General features: G+C 44.3%; 2 protein-coding genes across 6 annotated transcripts in view; one reads left to right on the top strand and one right to left on the bottom strand.

Moving 5' to 3' along the window:
- The window catches only part of CEP290 (centrosomal protein 290), a 104,264-nt gene extending 86,701 nt beyond the window's left edge, over positions 1 to 17,563 (bottom strand). For 2 of the 5 annotated variants that reach the window (XR_005587493.1, XM_039497086.1), the window contains exons 1-6: positions 17,399 to 17,563; positions 11,558 to 11,680; positions 11,345 to 11,422; positions 6,905 to 6,974; positions 6,590 to 6,636; positions 3,898 to 4,041 (exon numbers count right to left, since the gene is read on the bottom strand). Coding sequence is in view for 4 of the 5 variants with exons in the window: in XM_039497086.1 (XP_039353020.1) it covers positions 3,898 to 4,041; positions 6,590 to 6,636; positions 6,905 to 6,974; positions 11,345 to 11,422; positions 11,558 to 11,659 (441 nt within the window). In the remaining variant the exon portion in view is untranslated. The remainder of the gene's footprint in view (positions 1 to 3,897; positions 4,042 to 6,589; positions 6,637 to 6,904; positions 6,975 to 11,344; positions 11,423 to 11,557; positions 11,681 to 17,398) is intronic. The other 3 variants (XM_039497088.1, XM_039497089.1, XM_039497087.1) reach the window with 2 other exon arrangements.
- A 78-nt stretch (positions 17,564 to 17,641) lies between these two features.
- The window catches only part of TMTC3 (transmembrane O-mannosyltransferase targeting cadherins 3), a 46,182-nt gene continuing 45,001 nt past the window's right edge, over positions 17,642 to 18,822 (top strand). The window contains exon 1 of the mRNA XM_039497090.1: positions 17,642 to 17,929. The gene's annotated coding sequence lies outside the window, so the exon portion shown is untranslated. The remainder of the gene's footprint in view (positions 17,930 to 18,822) is intronic.

The raw sequence follows: 18,822 nt of genomic DNA, 5'->3' as shown, positions 1-18,822 counted from the left end.
ACACCAGAACTGGTTTGGAGGCAGCTGTGTGAATTTTGCTTTCACTTTGTCATCATTGATCATGTCGATAAACTGTTCCTTCTCAGCCATCACACTGAAAGGGTTCTTCACCAGGAAATGAAGTGCTTCTGGTAGCGCTGGAAAGCAGATGTTCAGATGTTCACTAATAGCTGACTTGAGAGCACTATCAATATTGACTTCCTCCTCCTCACTGAATGAGGAAAGTGTCAGAAACATGCCATATCTGTCTGTGTCCAAATTATTGCGCCACAGATCCAACTTCATCTGGAAGGCTCTGATTTTATTAGTCAGGTCTATTAACTTTGAACATTTTCCCTGAGGTGACAGATTGAGGGTCATTAAGGCTATCAAAGATATTGACTAGGTATGCTAAGCAGAGAAGCCATTTCTTGTCACTGAACATTTTGTTCAGCTCTTGTTTCTCTTTTTCCAGGAAAAACTCCTCCATCTCTTCATGAAGTATAAAAACTCACTTTAATGTACGTCCCCTAGAAAGCCATCAGACTTGAGTGTGGAAAAGCAAAACTTTGTATTCACCACGCATTCTTTGCAGAGCTCTTGAAAAGGACAACTATTCAAAGCATACAACATCCACCATAGCATTAAAGCACATTGGCAATGTCTTTGCAGCTAGGACTTGACAATGGATTCCACGAGTGACAATCAAATTAGGTGACACACACTTTACCTTCTGCTGAAAGCCAGACCACACACCCATCATGGCTGGAGCACCATCAGTACATATACCAAAAAAAGATTTTTCCACTTATTGCCACTGCTTTCGAAAAAGGCATTCATCTTATTGAAAATGTCCTGTGCTGATGTCAAATTGTTCACGGAATAAGAATTCATCTTTAACATCCCCATTATTAACATATCGTACGAACACTATCAATTCCATGCAGTTAGTAACATCAGTAATTTCATCAAGTTGAGGCTGAACGTACCGAAAGCAGAATGTTTAATTTTGTGCATAACTTGTTCTTTGGTATCTTCAGACATCTCACATATCCTGTGTTTCACAATATCATTCGACATAGAAAGCATATTAAGCTTTTTGGCAGTATCATTGTCAACTATAATCGAGACATCTTTGCACACTGACAGAACAAACTTCTCACCTCTTGAATGCAGCTTCTTGGCATGGACAATTCATAGTGACACAACATAAGAGGCCTCCACAGCCGAGGACGTTTGCTGTCGGAAATGTCCATCTGCATTAAGCCTGGCTGGCTTTGTCGCCTCTTCAGTGCATTTGAAAACAATCCACATTTTGATTTTTATGCTCAGGATGTCTAGTTTCAAGATGTTGCTGCAGCTTGCATGGTTTCATTGAAAACTTCACAGCACATGATGCACTGTGGTTTTTTTACCAGAGGTAACAATGCTGGTAAAACAGTGTTTAACGTAAGACTCGAGATACTTTCACTTTTTAGCAGTTTTAAGCAGCAGACATGGCCATTATTTTGAGGAGAAAATATGTGCCTGTGTGTCTGACTGTTAAATTATAAAAAAAAATTGGCCTATCTCAGTGTTCTGAGTGGTCTGCCGTTTAATGCAGCTCTTCAGCTACTGAATAATCAAGCCCTCTAATGTTGTCTCAATCCCAGGTCCAGCCTTGGAGAAAATGGTGCCCTGAGTGAACGTCTATTTTGGCATCCTTTCTTTGGAGGCAGAGCAGGACTGGAGGCAAAGTGGGGCAGGGGTGGAGCTGGGCTGTCAACCCTGTGCATGACGGGACTTGGGCTGTCAGCCGTGCGAATGGCAGGGCTGACAGCCCAAGCACCACCATGCACAGAACTGACAGCTCACAACTCCCACATAATAACCTCATGACCCCATGAGGGGTCACAACACCCAGTTTGAAAACCCCTTGTCTATGGGGTGTTTTGGAAGAAGTCCCCTTCTGACTTGGTTTTTGAGTAGCAAAGCTATTGTTGCACCAACCTTAGGCTCCCCAAATTTATGAAACGTCTATGTTTTATATAAACATTTTAGTTTAACGTTTGGTTTAATCAGGTGTCCTCATTTGGATTTTATGATGCCTTCAAAGGAGGCATCATTGGGAAAACATGTATTTAATAAATCTTGAAAGGGAAATATTTTATTAATATTAATGAGTTCTTTGAAAGCCACTAAGTCCTGAAGAAGTCCTGTAGATTTTGTTTAGTTTGTCTGTGATGTACTTGTGGTACTTATTTCCCTGGCTGTTTACCAGGGGAAGGTAGTACACTATTCATCCTGGCATGGGGACCACACAACCGAGGAGTACTGTACACATAACTTGAATGTGGAAATAGCTTGCTGGATGTCCCAGGAGCCTCAGAGCAGACATAAACAACCCGCAGTAGCGAGCCTCCCAGCCGGGGTTGACAGACTCAGGCTCGCTCTACCGCACTAAAAACAGCTGTAGAGATGTTGCAGCTTGGACTGAAGCCTGGGCTCTGAAGCCTAGGGAGCAGAGTGGACTTCAGAGACCAAGCCACAGCTATAAAGCGCTGTCTTAGACACCTATTCTTAGTATAGTAGCCCAAACCAAAGGCTATTAACCCAGGTTGGGAGGCTTGCTGCTACAGGCTCCATAGACATATCTGAAAAGCTGCCTGACTACTCCCCCATGCTGGCTAGCATTCAAGTAAGTATTGTAGGAGCAACTCTGTACCAATCAGGGCTTTACTCAGTAAATCAGGATAATTTTGAACATTCGGGGGCATTTCTCACTTACAATTCTGTAATCCCATGAAGGTGCAGTTCATGGTGAATGCAGTCCTCCTGTGCCTCTCTCCTAGTCACTGACTGCCTGAAGTGCTCCTAATATGGAGCCAATCTGTGGAGCAGGTGAGCGGTGGGGAGAGAAAGGTGGGCCTATCCCTGCCGCTCAGAGTCTGAGCCCCTTTCCTGGGCAGAGCAAGGGTTTATGGTGGATGATCAGAAGACACAATTCCCATTCCAAAGCTGCCTGAAATCTGTGCTGCTTTCCCTGGCACTGCAATGGTCCTTGGGGCTGAAAGCCAGACACCCACAATTCTCATTAGAGTGCAGCCTGAGGTAGGGATGCACAGGAACAGGTTTCCCTGCAGGAAAGGAGCAGTGACAAGATACAGAGCACTGTGAGAGCCTCTGTGCATGGGGAAAGCCCCACAAACACTCCCTCAGAGGAAGGCAAATGAGAAGAGGTTCAACCCCTGATTTTCACCCCACTCGTTCATTAAAAATATGAATTTCTGTCTTGGGAAGGACACAATTGCTTTTGCCTCTTTGCATCTGGAGTCTCTGCAGTTTGCAGGACCTACCCTGAGTATTGTTGAAATTCCCTCAACTCATAGTGGGAGAAAATGGAATTGAGTAAGAGCCTGCTTCTTTCCCCAGGGGATTGAGGACCCACTTCTGTACCTGGGGGAGGTGCACTCTATCTTTTCAGGATTTTTCCCCCTTCAGTCCAGGTCTCTTGAGGGACTCAGCCCCTGAGCTGGCAGGGTACTTCTCCTTGTCCTTAGACTCTCACCTAAAATGCTCCTGACTGGGCTTTTCTGTGTTAGAGTCACACCTCCTCGGAGCAAGGTGAGTACCCGACATGCTGGTTTGACTTTGAGCCCCATATCCTATTACTGCCAGGGTTGGCTGGCTGAGAACAGGCAGGGCATAATTCACCCTCTTAAAAGTAAAGATTTCTAAACAAATGGTTAGGAGAAACTGAACTGCCAAATTGTTCCACTTACGGAGGCAAGAATCTGGTGGCCGGAGCTGAAGGATGGAGCTTAGGCCTGGAAATTCCAGCAACAACATTGGACCCCTTCCAAATTCCAGGTGGGGGACATTAGCCCATGAGTAATGAATTCAGAGAGAAGCTGTGCAAGGGAATAAAATATTTCTTACCTGTTCATTAACTTTCTTCTCTTTTTCTAGCTCCTTTTCGATATCTGTTAATTCTCTGTCTTTTTGTTCCAATTGCTTTTCCAGCTGACGGATCTCATCACGCAAAAAACGAGTATCACGACCACCAGCAGCTCGCTGTGCCATCTTAGAAGAACATTAAAAACTAACAAATGTACATTTTTTTCTTCAAATTAAAAATGCAGGACAACTAGTGAGACAGATTTATTTGCATGGAAGTAACAATGTTTGCAAACAGTTTTAAAAAAACCAAGATAATGGGTGATGTTTCCATGTAAAGTTTTAGTAACGACAAAAATTACTTGAGCACAAATCTTCAGAGTTATTAAAATAAAGATATTCCTAGAAATCTCCATGCATACACAGTGCACATATGTACTTGGTGCATATTCCAAATTAATACTGAAATTAACAACCATACATGGCAAATACATCTCTTTCAGCGGTAGGTACTGTTTTTATTTGTGAAACCAATTTCTTCAGGCATGTCAAAGGCACTTTCCCGCACTGAGGCCTAAGGGCTAGTCTACACTTACCTGCCGGGTTGATAGTTCGACTTCTCGGAGTTCGAACTATCGCGTCTAATCTGGACGCGATAGTTCGAACTCCCCGCGCGCTCCGGTCGACTCCGGTACTCCACCACTGCAAACGGGGGTGGCAGAGTCGACCTTGGAGCCGTGGACTTCGATCCCGCGGCGTCTGGACGGGTAAGTAGTTCGAACTAGGGTACTTCGAGTTCAGCTACGCTATTCACGTAGCTGAACTTGCATACCCTAGTTCAACCCCCGCCCTTAGTGTAGACCTGCCCTAAGTGTCTGATCCAAAGCCTAGAGAATCTGTCCCCAGAAATCTGAGAGAGAGAGAGAGAGAGAGAGAGAGAGAGAGAGAGAGTGTGTGTGTGTGTGTGTGTGTGTGCGCACGCACAAATAAGTTAGTAAGTAAAAGAGGACATTTGTTTGGACAGCCGGGAGAATGCAGTATCCCCAGAGGAGGAATCAGTGAGGAGAGCCTCTGCCTGAAATATCCCCTCCTCCAGCTCACAAACTCTCAAAGCAGGTCAGGGGAGGATGTTACTGGTTGGACCTAAAGAGGGGATTTGCCACTCCCAGGGGGATAGGAGGGAGGAAAGCACAGGTTGGAGTCAGGCCCCTCTCCCTCTTTGGGTTTGTTACATCCCACTGGCCAGCAGGGAGGAGGATCGGTAGCCGGTTGACTCTCATACTTCCCTTTCTTAAAAATTTAAACTTTTTCCTGTGCTACACAAGTCTCTTGCCTCTTCAGCTGTCCTGCCCCCGTCCCTGTAAGGTAGATAGGGAGCTTTGTTTCCTCACAGTATCATGGAGGCACAGTTGAAGTAAGAAATAATAGAATTTAGAAGTCTGATACTAAGCGATAATATAAGAATGTGTCATTTGTCACAATCTGCAGTCGGTGTCTAGTGTGGATAAAGGCTAATAGAGCCAGCTCCCAGAGGTAAATGAGACCCGTGATTTTTACTAGCTTTGCTTGTGCCCCTACACAGAAAAGAAGGCCTGAAATCTTTCAGACAGAGGCTTTCCCTTGGTACTCTCTATCCCTCGTCGAGTAAAGAACTCAGACATGATCTGAATCCAGGGAGTAGACTGAAGGGTCTACAGGATTATAGGTTAGATCAGGGATTCCCAAACTTGGTTCACAGCTTGTTCAGGGTAAGCCCCCTGTGGGCTGCGAGACGCTTTGTTTACCTGAGCGTCTGCAGGTATGGCTGCTCGCAGCTCCCAGGGGCCGCGGTTCGCCATTCCCGGCCAATGGAAGCTGTGGGAAAGGGTGGGCTGTCCCATGCCACTTCCTGCAGCTCCCATTGGCCAGGAACGGCAAACCGCGGCCACTGGGTGCTGCGAGCGGCCGTACTTCCAGATGCTCAGGTAAACAAAGCATCTCGCAACCCACCAGGGGCTTACCCTGAACAAGCTGCGAACCAAGTTTAGGCACCCCTGGGTTAGATCAGCAGTTCTCAAACTGTGGGTTGCGAGTTCATTTTAATGGGGTCACCTGGACTGGCGTTAGACTCACTGGGGCCCAGGGCAGAAAGCTGAAGCCCAAGCCCCACCACCCGGGGCTGACGCCGAAGCTACTTAGCTTTGTGGGTCCCCAGGGAATTGCCCTGCTTGCCACCCTCTAATGCCAGCCCTGATTTTAGAGTAACACAGGGCACTGGGTCATGTAGTAATTTTGTTGTCAGACGGAGTCACAGTGCAATGAAGCTTAAGAAATGCTGGGTTAGATAGTGGGAGCCCTGTCACAATGCACTGGACCTGGTTATGTGCCTAGTATGTGAGATAAGGTGGAGACATATACCACCTCTACCCACTTTAAGTTCATAAAGTTGCAACCTGCAGCTTAAAATATATTCCACTGTCTGTCTTTCATTTACTTCAATGGCCTGAAAAAAAAAATCAGTATCTTCTAACTGACTTTTATAGGCTTTTGATCAGTCCCTAACATGAACAGGGACTTGGTTTTTTGAGTTCTTTATCCGAGCACAAAACCCACCACCTTTTTATAAACATTTTAAAAAGGACAGATTATTTCTCCATGCTCAAAACTCAAATAATGTTAAAAACTGTACCCAAGTCCACAGAGAATAAATACCATTGGAGCTCTAGAAACTAATTTAGTTTAAAAACAAACATACCTCTAATTCATTTTCTAGTTTCATAACCTTTGCTTTTAATTGATTTTCTGTTGAAATAAAAATAGGACATACTGGGTTATCCAAAACCTCTAAGCAAAGGAAATACTTATGAGAACTACAGTAACAGCAGCAATTTTCATTCCCATTTATCAATATCAGGGTGAAATCAATGGAAATTTTGCCATTGGTTTCAATGTGGACAGGATTCAACCCATAGTTATTTAAGCCTAATGTTTTATTAGTTATAGACCCCATGTAATAAGTCACTTTGTGCATAGCTATTTTTTTAAATGCTTATTCAGAAGAGTTACTCACCAAATTTGGCTTGCTCCTCCCCAGCTTTTTCAACTTCTTCTAAAGCCAGCTCTACCTCTTGGGCTTTCATCTAGCAAAGACATATACATAGCAAGAAAACAGATTTACCTTTAGGCTAATTTATGAGATGGTGATAACCTCCACAAAATCTCATTTTAGAACTAATGGAACATCACTCAGACCAGTAGTTGAGTCAGGTATAGAACAAGATACCCTCCGAGCACCAGGCAGCTGCACTAGGCCACAGGTAGGCATTAGGCCACAGTAGGTATTTTTCCACAGGAATTATACTAACAATAAAGAAATCTTATGTGCTCAGAAGCACACATCCTGAAAACTATAGAAAAGGTCCCTACAAAAAACAGACTTTGTAACCTGGTTGGCACTTCCATTTTCAATACATCTATGATAGAATACAAGTAGTGTGATATAAAGATTTCATAAGCATGTTTTGGGATGGAGGAAGATACCTTGATATTGATGCAAAAAAATGACATTAATAAATTATAAAATAATTTTAAAGTTGTTACAAACTTGTCTGCACATTACTGAATATTAAGGCGTAGCTACAAGAATGTTATACCCAGGGTGCTCAGAAATATAAGAATATATATGTTTAGCTAGTTATGTTGCAAAATGTTAAAACTAATCAAAGAAATTCAATAAGATTTCTGTTTCTCTCTCCCAATGTCAACCATACCTCAAGAGCACAGACCACGTAAAACAATGTTTTAAGTAGAGGGCTAACTGTAAGAAGAAATGTAGGGTATATTATCACAGCAATAAATCTAGGTAGAGTGAGCTCTAATAACCCCCACCCTCTTGCAAGAAAACCTACGTATGTTCTTAAAAACCTTATAGAATAACATGTGTAGCTGGAGACGTTTTAAACTTCTGTTTATTTCTTAAAATGTTGAAATGAAAAACACCTTTGTGAAATGGATAGTTGCAAATACGTTAGCTAAATGCAAAGTGCCTAATACAGCTCCTAATGTCATTGCAATGTGCGATGCTGGGCCAGAAAGGGTTAAGCAAGTATCAGGGTAAATGACCCAAATTCTACCTTTAAAGACATTAGGAAAATATGTAAGTGGTAATTAGGGCTATTCCTTACAAGTAGCTAGCAAAGCAATGTTAGATAGACTACAGCTTTGAAATGTAAACTTGTATTGTTAAAGAATTGGAAGAAGATAGTAATTGTAGTATTCTATGTTTACCTATATCTTGTTAGAGGTTAACAATGTAATCAAACGGTTCCTGTCTATGTTGTATTCTGTGAATTGAAAGATCAAAAGGAGATCTTAACATTTAAAAGAACTGTGAATATAGTAGTATCACTGTATCGATTTCTCTTTTAAGTATATAGCAGAGTACCTGTGAATGGTGGAAGATAGGCAATTGCTTTATGTTAATCCGTATATCTAATTACCAGTGATGCTTAGGAAATAGGTCTACTTCCAAGTCCCGATGATTGCCTATTGGTCACCTGAGGACTCTATGCTGTCAAAAGAAGGCCTGGAACTGAATAAAGGACTCTTGGGTCCTGATCCTTTTTATCTCAGATCTCCTTGAGCTTTATTCAGGGGAAGCTTGAGTTGTAAGACTGAGATCTCCAGTCCCATCTGGATCACCCTGGATGTGAACACTGGATTATAATATATGGACTAACTCTGAAAGAACTCTTTGCAACTCCAAAACTCCCAATCTCTACTATGAAACTGATCTCAGAACTATACTCATGTCTGTGTGTATAATGATCTTTTACCCAACACTCTCTTTTCTTTATTAATAAATTTTAGTTTAGTTAATAAGAATTGGCTGTAAGCATGTATTTGGGCAAGATCTGGAATGTTCATTAACCTGGGAGGTACTGTGTCCGATTCTTTGAGATTGGTAGAATTTGGCTGTCTGGGAGAGAGCCCAAAGGCCGGGTTGCTTTTAAGTTAAAGGAGCTGGCGTTTTGGCTTCTGTGTAACCAGTAAGATATTATAGAAGCTGTTTTCTGGCTAGCTTGGTGGATCTAAGTATCGGAATAACCACCAGCTTTGGGGATTGTCTGCACCATTCTTTGCAATTTGCCCTAATTGAGTAACCTCAGCGTGGCCCCCCAGGACCTCGGTCACACTATGTAAATTATAACATGTTTTATGTCCCAACATGGAATCAAATGACCTTGCAAACTAGAGTGAGAAGCCATTTATGTAAACAACGTTTATATTAATGGATAATAAATTAATTACTGGCAGTGCACAAGCAAACCCTCAACCAACTCAGGAAGACAAGAAAATCCATCATTCCAAAAACTGTCATTTAGAATCAACAACTTAAGCTGAAGACTTTCTCAAAATTATTTAATTTTAAAAGACTTTTAAGAACCAAAAACTCTTATATAAAAAAAACAGGAATATTTGGACTTTTTGAAAACAGACTTTCATTTCCTGTTAGTCTTTCAATTTTATGAAAGTTTATCTCAGACAATGGACTGAATAAAAAGAAATCAGCTTTGAAAAGTTATTTGATGCTTTCCTGCCACAAGACAATTAAAGGGCTGTTGTATATTCATTAAACAGACTGCACTGTCAGGAGTTGAAGAGTGTCACCTAAGCCAATCCTGAGGGGATGAAGTCAATGAAAAGGTAAGCAGCCAACTCTGAATCTAAACAAACCTGAAAGAGGTATGTTCTCCTATAATTTCATGAAAATAGGAAGGAGAAGGGTATAGAAACTCTGAAGTGAGCCTCCCTCACATAGACCCTCTGTCACCCTGTTCAGACACAGCTCTCCATAAGTAAGTTGCCACAGACAGATAAGAAAAACAAAGAACACGCAAGAAGAAACCAACTCCAGGAAACTCTCCCAAAGACTTCAACATGGACTGGTGAGAGAAAATTCACTAAATACACTGGTAAGTGATTAGATTTAAAACTTTTGTAATGATTTTGCTGAAATACTGTTGTAACTTAGAAAACATGGGGCTTATCTATACGTACAGCTTAGTGAAGATGTTACCTACATCGACAGGAGAGCTTCTCCTGTTGTCTTACATACTCCACCTCCCTGAGAGGCGGTAGCTATATCAACGGGGGAAGCCGTTCCGTCAACATAGCACTTTCTACACCAGGAGTTCGGTCCATATATCTGCATTGCTCAAGAGCATGAATTTTTCACACCCCTGAGCGATGTAGCTATACTGACATAAGTTTGTAGTGTAAACCAGTGCTAACACCAAATTAATCACCAAGTGGTTAGACCCTGTATTTCTTGAGAGGATAAACAGAGAAATAATGGGATGTAACTAGATCTAAAATTCTTAATTTTCATAAACGGCCCGTTTTAAGACAGATCCTTAAATGGCTTTCTTCTGAGTAACTAATTTAAATATCTTCTTCAATTTCATAGGATTTAGCTAAGATTGCTTACTTTACCCAACTATAAACTACTTAGATTATTAATTATTAATAGGCTTCACTTCCTTTAAACAAATTATTTTGTTCAGATGAACAGTTTTAAGTATCTAATAAGATGCTAAAGCTTAATTCACAATAATTTGGGAAATAATATACTTTGGTCTTATCTTACCAAGAGAAAAGCCTCCCCACCCCCTGAGATGGCTCACACTCAAGGGAGATAACAGCTCTCCAAAGAGAGACATGCAGAACAGATTGTAACAGAAGTAACCAGTTTATCTTTTGTGTTCAGTCATTTATGCAGTTTGGTTTAATTTTTCTTTAATAATAATAAAATCTTTCTTTAATAATAAAATAGCCATGGTTAAAAATTGTGATTATTTTGCTTGGTCTTGATCATGGTGTCCTGTAAGGTATGTAAAAGAACCTCTGTGACTACATGAGGGGGAGCCATACCCCTAAACTGGAAATAAGAGAACAATTAATAAGAGCTCGCCTACAATTCCTTGTTTCTCTAAACTAAATGTTGTTAGTAATTTTTCAAATAAAATTACTTGGCATCCAACAATTTAAAACTATCCCTTTCAACCCCACACCACCTTCCTAATGAGTAGTGCTGACACTCAAGTTTTGAAGGTTATTCCAGACTAGTCCCAATCAAACGGGCACCACACCATCATGTATTTTTATGCACCACAAATGTTACAGAAAAACAATTATTTAAAATATTTACAGCATCTAAAATTTGTTTGAGATTTGTGTTTGTATTTCTCTATCTGGAAAAGCAGGGTCTTTTAATTACACAATCTGTTTTTCCATTCATCATACACACATGTAACTCCCAGGAGCACTTATGTGAAGCAACAAAGTGTGTGTGTCTTCCAGTACACCTGGGAGTTACATGTGTGTAGACAAAAGAACTGAGCCCTGAGCTTCCACTTGAAAATGGAAACGAATACTTTTATCTAAAAATAAATACATTAAGGCATTTTAAAAAGTTCATGTCGTTTTAAAAAATAAGATTAATACAAACCTTCATTAGTGACTGTGTAATTTTAAAAAGATGTACCACATGTTCAGGATTTTCATCTTTTAAGTCATTTCCTTCAACCTAAATATGGATGAGAATATCATTTAGTTAAACATCAAGAAAATTAAATAAACACACTTAATACTACACACATATTATACCAGTTCAGGTTATTAAAGAATGAATAATAAAACTGTTAAAGTTCACTTAAAATACCTTGGATACAGTCACCAGCAAACTATCTGCCAGTTTTTCTTGACGAGGCAAATCATCAGCATCAATTCTCATGAGCTTCTTCCAATCTAAATTGGGTGGCATCTTGAATTTAAAATAGTTTTTCTGTAACAAAATAATCAAACACCAGAATTTATTACTATTTATGAACTTGTAGCTATGATTGTCAGAAGCAACCATGTGAATGGCAGAGACCGATGCTAAGAACCATCCGCCAATCTCAAAATGCAGTACATTGTGCTTCTCAGTGAACACACTGAGATCTTTGAATCAGATATTCCAGAAGGCAAATCTGCCTGTGATAACAGAAAATCTCTTATATAACAGCCAACAATTGCACTGCGAACATCTGATTACCCAACATTCATTTCTGTAAGACAGCAAAACTCTTGTGCTAGCTACTACCCTCATCTTTTCGCTTACTGTGCCTGTATCTATAAAATCCAGTAGTTAACCTGAAAGCTGGCCAGTCTGTTCTGAGGGTAATAAGAATGTGAAACAGTAAGTCCATCTACATGGAGCTTCTCTCCTGTCTATATCTATGTGTCACAGTGGCTTGCCATTGTATTGGACATGAAGAGAAATGCCTGGACTATATCGGTAAGGAGAGGGTTGAGTTTGTGGATTACTACGTTCACCTTGGCTGTTCCTGCCACGTGCTGACAATAGCCCAAAATGAGCAATTAGGCCCTGCTAAGTTTAAACACAGAAGAAGCATTTTTTTTAAATCTAGATATTGCCCTAAGTTAGAAGGATGGCAATTGTAGGGGTAAGGTTGCGGAAGATTGGCGAGGAGCTAAGTGGCGGACCGACTATGTGATTGACTGTGGGCGGAAGATGCAGGCCATTCAGTGAACTTTGCCTGACAGACCTTGCTAAGATATGGTTTAGTACAGTTCAGCATGTTTTTGTCTGTAAACAAGTCAGTTTATATAATATGTACAATTTATGAATATAATGAATGTAGCCAGCTGTTGACCTCGTATAACCCTGAGATAAGCGTGGTGGATATAACATCGCAGAGAACTCCCTTTGGTGGAGTCCTGCCTGGCCAGCTGTCCCGGACAGCCAGAATCCCCCGCAGCCCCTCTGCGTGCCTCAGGGACTCCCCACGCAGCTTGGAGTGTAAGTTCTTCCCTCAGTAAAGCCTTGCTTATTATTCTCGGGCTGAGTGTCATTCTTTCGCCGTATCTCGGCCCCCCTTGCGGGCACAGCAACAATGCAGTAAAAAAAATGAAACAAAAAAACAGAACAGTCAGTATATTTAGTCCATTGCTGCGAGCTGACATACAGAATTGGGACAGATATTTTGCGCATGACAATCACCCTCTCAGGGCTGGTTTCCACTTACCGGGGGATTGACACGTGGCAATCGATCCCCCAGGGGTCAATTTACTGGGTCTAGTGAAGACCAGCTAAATCAACCACCCTCCCGTTGACTCCAGTACTCCACTGAAAACAAGAAGCATAAGGTAAGTTGACGGGACAGTTTCTTCCATCAACCCAGCACAGTGTAGACACCGCAATAAGTCGACCTAAGGTACGTCAACTCCAGTTACGTTATTCACATAGCTGGAGTTGCATAACTTAGGTCGACTTAGCCACGTAGTGTAGACCTGCCCTCAGACATCCAACTTCTCCTATGTGCCCCAGTCTACAAAAAGAGAGGACTTCTGATGTCTTTTTAGCCCTTATACTCCCCACACCTGAGGCTGTGGGAATCTCACACATACTTCTGGGAATTGGCAAAACTTGCTCTGCATTACCTCAGCCCAGTCTAGAGTTTCACCAGCTTAAACTCCCTTTTTATACTGCAAAGCCACACAACCTCAGCTGCCACTACCTTCCTCAAAGCATTCCTAGAATTGTCTGCGATGACTACATGAAAAATTTTCTCCTCCAGCTGTGCAATTAAGTTATGAAGCAAATCATCTTTCCCTAGCCTCCAGTGACCTGCCAGCTATCTGTACTTCACATTTATTACCTCCGTTATATCATTTTTACAAGTCTAAATCTAGTTTTATTGGGGAATCCTTAGACACTGAGCAAAAGTATCTAAAGAGAGGGAGAAGAGATATATTCATTACTGCAATATAATTCAGAAGCTCTACATTACTTGATTTCATATATTGGCCAGTATTAAAAAGTCTTTAATAGCCCATATGCATAATATGCCATAGAAAAGAAAAATATAGGAATTGTGGGGAAATATATTCCATAACATTCTAGAGCAGTGGTGAGCAACATGCGGCCCGCATGAGGCCCATCAGGGTAATCCACTGGCGGGCTGAGAGACAGTTTGTTTACGTTGACTGTCTGCAAGCACCCCACCCGCAGTTCCCAGTGGCCGTGGTTCACCGTTCCCAGCCAATGGGAGCTGCAGGAAATGGTGGCCACCACGTCCCTGTGGTCTGCCCCACTTCCCACAGCTTGCATTGGCCGGGAACAGAGAACTGTGGCCACTGGGAGCTGCAGGCAGCCATGCCTGCAGACGGTCAACGTAAACAAACTGTCTCGCGGCCCGCCAGCGGATTAAGAACTGACAGGGATTTGAAGGGGACTTCAATGCAAATAGTCATCTCTGTGAGCAAGAGTCAGGCTAGCTGTTATTCTAATAACGTGAGATTTGTAGAAGCGAGGATTGTGTGAGGTGAATGGGAAAGAACTGTGTGAGAAGTTGTTGCGACCTTGTGTTAGATATGGAATGTAGACTGTAGTCTAAATAGAAGTGAGAAAAATAAGATATCAAGATGACCTATGTATATACAAAATGCTGCTGTTGCTTATTATTGTATGTAACAAAAGGTATACATGCTTGCTGTAATTATTTACCTGTAGAGAGACCTGCCTAGGAGGGGGAAACCCTGTGTCCTAGTGCACTCTCTCCCTCTATGCAATTGCTTGAGAATAAAGTGTCTGACTTTGCTGCACCCAACCAAAGAGTGAGAACTATGTTTTTCTCCGACAGCAGTGAAATGTGGGCACTGACGAAGACAGAAGAGCAGCGGCTATTGGTAGCTGAAAGGACAATGGAACGAGCTATGTTGGGATTTCCCTTCTGGATCGCATCCCAAATGAAATGATTGGAGAACGCAGCCGTGTGAAAGATATTGTCATGGAAAGCAGATATAATAAGATGCAATGGGCAGGCCACACAGCATGGCTCACAGACAATAGGTGGACCGCAATCATTGCTGAGTGGTACCCGCGAGAATAGAAAAGACCACCCCATCGGCCTCCAAGGAGGGAAGATGACATTGTTAAGCGCTTCGGACGAACGTGGAAAAGAAAGGCAAGAGTGCGAGAAGAATGGCGGACGTGTTGTGATCGACAGTCTTAATGACAGCTGAAGACCGATTGATCCAGGTGATCTGCTGCGTTGGATACTAATGATTATGAGGTGTTGTTGACCAACTTGCCTGTGGACCTATGCGGCAGTAGATGGGGCTGATTTTAGATGGCTCGGGGTTCTCAAATGGCTCCTCTTCCCTAAGAGTCATCTCATACAGGGCTCCATTTAGTTACCCCTTTTCTTCAGTGTACAGTATGTATAGGATCATTGAGAGGGTATGTGAGGAGATATGGCTTGTGATGCCATCAATATGCTGATGACACACAACTCTGACTTCTTTTCATCTCAGCCAGCCAGTGTGGTAAACTGCATTACCTTGTAGCTGTTTGAAATTAGAGCATGGTTGAGAGGTAGTTCAATCCAATATGACTTGAATATAACACATTATAGTTAATATAGTCCAATACTTTAAGTGAAGTGTAGAGAATGGATAAGCAAGTTCCATCAACGGCACCATCTGTGACCTAGGAACCTCTGGGTGCCAACTGGCAGAGAGCACAGGGGGTGCAGAGAGTTTTACAGGGATCCGCTGGGTTAGATATATGCATAATAGTTCACCAAAGGGTGGCATGTGAGCTCTCTACCAAGAGCCTGTATCACACTAGTCATCCTAATCATTGCCAAATGTATGTCAGGATAATATTTCAGAAATTATCCATCTATACTGTGAATTATGTTCTTAAGGTAGGCAGGTCACCAGAAGGTGACATGCCACATAGAGGTTCTTTGCAGGCAGGGTAACAGATGCTTACCTCGCTGTCCAGTCATTGGATACCAGTGGTTCTCAATCTATGCACCATTGTGGGCTGCATATACAGCTCTCTATGTGTTATGTGGGCCGCATCCACAAAATATGCATAATATCTGTATGGCCCTGAGGATGTCACATGGGCCGCAGATGTGTGCTGATTGGGCCACAAGCAGCCCACAGGCTGAGAACCATTGTTGTATGCTGTCCACTTTATAATGGCAGTGGTTTATTTGCATAGTGACTGTGATACCAGTGGAAAGATTCTGTAAATTTACTTTCGTAAATTTCACAAAGAAATAAACAGCAGGATGGGATCCCATTTACAAGTAAAGACAGTAGATTGTGGGGGCATAGCTGAGAGTGGAGAGGTATACTTGGCATACCTAGCATACCTTCACACCTACCAGACAGTGCATCATCTCTCATGAAAAAGGGATCACAGCCTGCCTGCCTGGCAAGTGCCGGTGAACAATATTTTATGAGGCATGAGAGTATCTTGTTAATTAAGACTAAACCCTAGAATGCAAGTTATGCGTGTTAGTTTATTTTATATGTAACCCTTTGTTTCCGATACTTCAACTTGCTATCCCTGGAATCTCTATACTTAGATAAATCAACTTTTGTTTTCACTCTAAACATAACATGAGTGATGTAAGGTAACCAGTAAGTTAAGATGTACTGCTTCTTTGGAAGCAGCGAATCTGTGATAATGCAAGTGCCCCATAGATCAGGGGCTGGACACTCTAGCTCAGAGGGCTCGAGGGAGCCCGCACAATCAAGGCTTCCTCAGGCTAAGGACAAGCGGCAGTGATCCTGGGTACCCAAGGAGCATCACACCATCAGAGACCCAATGGCTTTGCATCCTTTTTATTTGCCAGGAACATTTTTTAAAGGCTTGACACGCACCCCATGGTTCCCTCACACGCCACCAGACCATGGCTGCGGATCTTCCCCATCAGCGTGTGCCAGCGCAGGGCAGTCTCTGATTGCACACAGCCTCCACCGGCAAAAGCCGGTCCACGCGGACGAGGCCCTCCCACGGTGCATGGCCACACCCTGCAGGGGAGGGATAGCTCAGTGGTTTGAGCATTGGTCTGCTAAACCCAGGGTTGTAAGTTCAATCCTTGAGGGGGCCATTTAGGGATTTGGGGCAAAAATCAGTACTTGGTCCTGCTAGTGAAGGCAGGGGGCTGGACTCGATGACCTTTCAGGGTCCTTTCCAGTTGTAGGAGATTGGTATGTCTCACTTTATAAATGGGGGAAGGGATAGCTCAGTGGTTTGAACATTGGCCTGTTAAACCCAACATTGTGAGTTCAATTCTTGAGGGGGCCACTTAGGGATCTGGGGCAAAAATCAGTACTTGGTCCTGCTAGTGAAGGCAGGGGGCTGGACTCCATGACCTTTCAAGGTCCCTTCCAGTTCTAGAAGATTGGTATAGCTCTAATTTTTTTTTTTTTTTTTTTTGCAGCCCCTCAGCCGCGCAGGGCACTGCCAGCAGGAGGCTGCGGCACAGCTCCCTCACAAGTGCCTGGATAACGCGCCCCGAGCCCGGGCCCCGTGGAGGGGAGACGTGGAGAAAGGACAGGGGACGCCGCTACCCCCCAGCTGCGCTCCAGGCCCACCGGCGGCCTCCCGCCGTGCCCGGCAGCTCACTTCCCCCGCGCCGCGCCCCGCCCCGCCCCATTCCATCCCCCCACCGCCGCGCCCGCCTGCCCTCACCCCTCTCCGTGGAAGCTACTGCAGGCAACGGCTGCTGCTAGGCGACGCCATCAAACATTGCTCCGCGGCCGCGCTCAGCCAGAGCAGGGAGGGACCCGGATACACGCAAACCCCGGTCGAATCAAAACTCCCGCGGGACTACAAGCCCCAGCGTGCATAGCGGACCCGGCGGAGACTACCACTCCCGGCATGCAACACGCCACAAAGGGCGAGGACCGCTCTCAGTGGCACATAAGACCACGCTGTCCAAGGAGGAATCCGCCGAGCCTAAATCCAAGACTACATTTCCCAGCATGCCATGCGGCCTCGCCGAGACTACAGGTCCCAGTGCCACAGGCTACCTCAAACCAGCCGGCAGGCTGGGACCTGTAGTCTGGCGGGATAACTCCCGGCATCCTTCGGGCAGGCGCTGGCTCTGCGCTTGCGTAGCGCAGAAGGGCGCGTCCCCGCTCTCCGTAGCACGGGCTCGCTGGCCGCGGAGCGAGTTATGGGCATTGGCAGCAGGGAGCGCGCGTTACCCCACGGCGCCAGGTAGGGGAGCGCTGCGCGGGCGGGGCGGCCGGGCTGGGACCTCCCCCAGGCCCGTGGGGGGGGGAGGGGATTCGGCGGGGTGGGTGATGCCGCCCGCGGCACCCGCCGGGGAGGGGCTGCTCCCCCCGCGCCGCGACGTGCTCCCCCCGCCCCGCAGCCCTCCCCCGGCTCCTGCGCGCCCAGCCTCAGAGCCGCCTCTGCTCCGAGTTTTGCCTCAGAGCCGGCTGCAGGTCCCTGTACTACCCCGGGTCCGGGTCCGGGTCCTTCCCGGCCTGCCTCAGCCGTACACCCCTCCCCGCCCGCAGACCGGGGTCTGCCCCGGCCTCTCTCCACAGCTCCGCGCCCCGGGAGAGGCCGCATTGCAGTGCCACTGCCCACATAGAGCCGGCGTGCTGTGACTGGGCGCTCCTTGGGGCAGGGACCAGTTTCTTGAGTTGTGCAGTGCCTGGCCCAGCAGGGATCCCCTGCCTCAATACAAATACGCTATAGAAAACATTAGGATATTCAAAACAAGAAAAAACCCAATAGCGTATAGCCCTCAAAGCTGAGCTTTCTCATTATTGTACCTTGCAAGTGGATCTGTAGCTGTTAGTTATTCCATATTCTTCTTTCTATGTACTGTTGCATTTTGATGCTCAACCATGCCTGGAACATTTTAGGTTAGTTGACTCTTCCTATGTGCATACATGCCTCATCCTGATCGTAACCCCTCTCATCCTGGAGGAAGTGCTCAAATTCTATTATAGTTTCCTCAGAAGTCACTTTCACTTTTTTCTAGGCATGAAGTTGCAGGTAACCAATCCCAATTTAAACAAAAGTAATGCTTAGGCCATGTCTTCAGTACGGCAGCTATGGCAGCACAGTTACAGCACTGCAGCTATGCCACTGTAGTG

Source organism: Mauremys reevesii, linkage group 1 (genome assembly GCF_016161935.1).
Source record: "Mauremys reevesii isolate NIE-2019 linkage group 1, ASM1616193v1, whole genome shotgun sequence".
Taxonomy (NCBI): domain Eukaryota; kingdom Metazoa; phylum Chordata; order Testudines; family Geoemydidae; genus Mauremys; species Mauremys reevesii.
This window is presented reverse-complemented; position numbering and strand designations above follow the sequence as displayed.